At 44.2% G+C, this 2,788-nt stretch overlaps 1 protein-coding gene across 1 annotated transcript in view; it reads left to right on the top strand.

The window, feature by feature from the left end:
* The window catches only part of WWP2 (WW domain containing E3 ubiquitin protein ligase 2), a 156,490-nt gene that overhangs the window by 23,976 nt on the left and 129,726 nt on the right, over nucleotides 1–2,788 (top strand). The window contains exon 2 of the mRNA XM_003791397.3: nucleotides 1,922–2,006. Within this exon, the coding sequence (XP_003791445.1) occupies nucleotides 1,937–2,006 (70 nt within the window). The 5' untranslated portion in view covers nucleotides 1,922–1,936. The remainder of the gene's footprint in view (nucleotides 1–1,921; nucleotides 2,007–2,788) is intronic.

Raw genomic sequence — 2,788 nt, 5'->3', positions numbered from 1 at the left:
CCACCTTAGGTGTACGTGGCTGGCGCCTTAGCCGGTTGAGCTATAGGCGCCGAGCCCCAGCAGCAGTTTTTAAGTGTGATGCTCAGACATCTGGAGGCCTCCGAGACTTTCCCAGGGTTTTGCAAGGTTGAAACTATTTTCATAATGACACTGATACTTTGTCTTTTCATTGTGATCCCATTTGCACTAATAGCGCAAAAGCAAATTCGTCCTCTTGGTGTAGCATGAATCAAGCTATTCTGTCACCATCATTTGCTTTACCACAAAACACTCTCAGTCAAAAAGAAAAAGACAGTTTCTTAGAGGAATGTCTTTGGTGAAGTGGTCAAATTTATTAGTTGTGTGAAGTCTTGATTTTTTTTTTTTTGAGACAGAGTCTCAAGCTGTTGCCCTGGGTAGAGTGCCACGGTGTCACAGCTCACAGCAACCTCAAAGTCTTGGGTTTAAGTGATTCTCTTGCCTTAGCTTCCCTAGTACCTAGGACCACAGGTGCCTGCCATAACGCCCAGCTATTTTTAGAAATGGGATCTTGCTCTTGCTCAGGCTGGTCTTGGTCTCCCAGAGTGCTAGGATTACAGGTACAAGCTACCTCGCTGAACTACCATGTTTCCCCGAAAATAAGACCTACCCCCAAAATAAGCCCTAGCAGGATTTCTATGCATTTGTTAAATAGAAGCCCTACCCTGATAATAAGACCTAGTGATGGGCAGTGTGGAGAGACATCCCCTGAAAATAAGCCCTAGAGTGTCTTCTTGAGAAAAAAATAAATAGAAGACAGTGTCTTATTTTCGGGGAAACATAGTATTTATTTTTTTTAAGACAGAATCTCACTCTTATCACCCTTGGTAGAGTGTCGTGGCGTCTTAGCTTATAGCAGTCTCAAACTCTTGGGTTCAAGTGATCCTCTTGCCTCAGCCTTCTAAGTAGCTGGGACTATAGATAGGTACCCACCACAATGCCTGGCTATTGTTTTAGGGACAGGGGTCTTGCTGTGGCTCGGGCTGTTTTCGTACCTGTGAGCTCAGGCAATCCACCCACCTCTGCCTCCCAAGTACTGGGATTACAGGCGTGAGCCGCTCAGCCAAAGTTTTACTTTTTTGTTTGTTTGTTTGTTTGAGATTGAGTCTCACTTTGTTGCCCTTGGTAGAGAGCCATAGCCTTACAGCTTATAGCAACCTCAGTCTCTTGGGCTCAAGCGGTTCTCTTGCCTCAGCTTCCTGGATAGCTGGGACTACAGGCGCCCTCCGGGGTCTCGTTCTAGCCCAGGTTGGTCTCAAACTCCTGCGCTTAGGTGATCTGCTCGCCTCGGGCCTTCTAGAATGCTGGGATTATAGGCTTGAGCCACTCTGCCTGGCCCAGGGTAGATTTCTGTTTCTAGCCAAGTGCAGTGCCAGGAACACCTGATGGCTAATGATGTTGTGTGTCTCTTTGTGTGTGCCAGTTTAGCTGTTGGAGTTTCTTCTTTGGACAAAGATCTTTTACCTATTTTAGAAATTAGATACGTTGTCTTCTTTCCTCTTTTCTTACCTTATACTTGTGGCAAGTTTTACTCTCAAACTTTACTCATTAGGCCAGAGACCCTGTGGAAAGTTTTTTTGGAAAACTTGCCCCTCAGGTAACACATGAGATTAGTGTTCTTTTATAGTTAAGCTGTGTTTTTCTTTTTGGAGATGTTGGAGAGCCTGCCCTCCTCTAGCCTTTGTTGTAATAGTCATGCATCCTTCCAAGACCCTTCCATCTAGGGTCAGTAATCATCACAAGACAGACAGACGACACTGTGCCTGAAGTAGCGTGGCCATAGTTGCTTGGACGCTTCTGTTTTCTTGCCTCTGTCTCTTTAAACTTAAACATTCACGTTGAGTTCAGCTCCTCAGTGTTCTTATCAGATAGTCTCTAACCCACTGGTCTGTTTGTCTTGCAGTTTCATGGTGATGATATGGCATCTGCCAGCTCCAGCCGGGCAGGAGTGGCCCTGCCTTTCGAGAAGTCTCAGCTTACTCTGAAAGGTGAGTGGCACTGTGTGAGTTGTTTACCATATCTGTGGGGAAGAGGGTGGAATTATGCCATACCTTGGTCCGGAGAGCTGAATTTTGTAAAATAGCTTAGCAGTGTAGCTATTCATTCTCATCCGATTGTCATGTTGTAGCTGGCACGCTTGAAGAAGAAAGAAAGTAGCTTGAAGGAAAAAAGGATCTTAGGGCTAAAATTGTTTAAAATGGTGATTTCTTGATGCCTGAAGGCTCTTTTCTATCTTCCCTTATTCCCTAGGTGGTCTCACCTAACCCTGTGGCTTTGTTTTATTTATTTATTTTAGACAGTCTCATTTTGTCATCCTTGGTAGAGTGCTGTGGCATCATAGCTCACAACCGCAAACTCTTGGGCTCAAGCAATCCTCTTGCTTTGGTTTTTCATTTTCAGTAGAGACGGGGTCTCACTCTTACTCAAGCTGGTCTTGAACTCCTGAGCTCAAGCAATCCACCTGCTTTGGCCTCTGAGAGTGCTGGGATTACAGGCATGAGCCACTGTGCCCAGCCAACCCTGTGGCTTTAAATGTTACCAATATAAGGTCATTCCCTCCAGGCCTTTCCTCTGAACTCCTGATTCTTATATCCAATAACCAATTTGTTATTTCCTCTTGAATGTTACTACATATCTAATTTAAGATGTCTATAACTGAACTCCTGATTTTTCTTTCTCATATCCTGTATTTAACCTAGCAGCAAATCTGATTGGCTCTGTCTTCAAAACACATCCAACTCTGCCATTTTTTTTTTTTTTTTTTTTTTTT

The sequence above is a fragment of the Otolemur garnettii genome, unplaced genomic scaffold (assembly GCF_000181295.1).
Source record: "Otolemur garnettii isolate 467f Iridium unplaced genomic scaffold, OtoGar3 scaffold00047, whole genome shotgun sequence".
NCBI lineage: Eukaryota > Metazoa > Chordata > Mammalia > Primates > Galagidae > Otolemur > Otolemur garnettii.
This window is presented reverse-complemented; position numbering and strand designations above follow the sequence as displayed.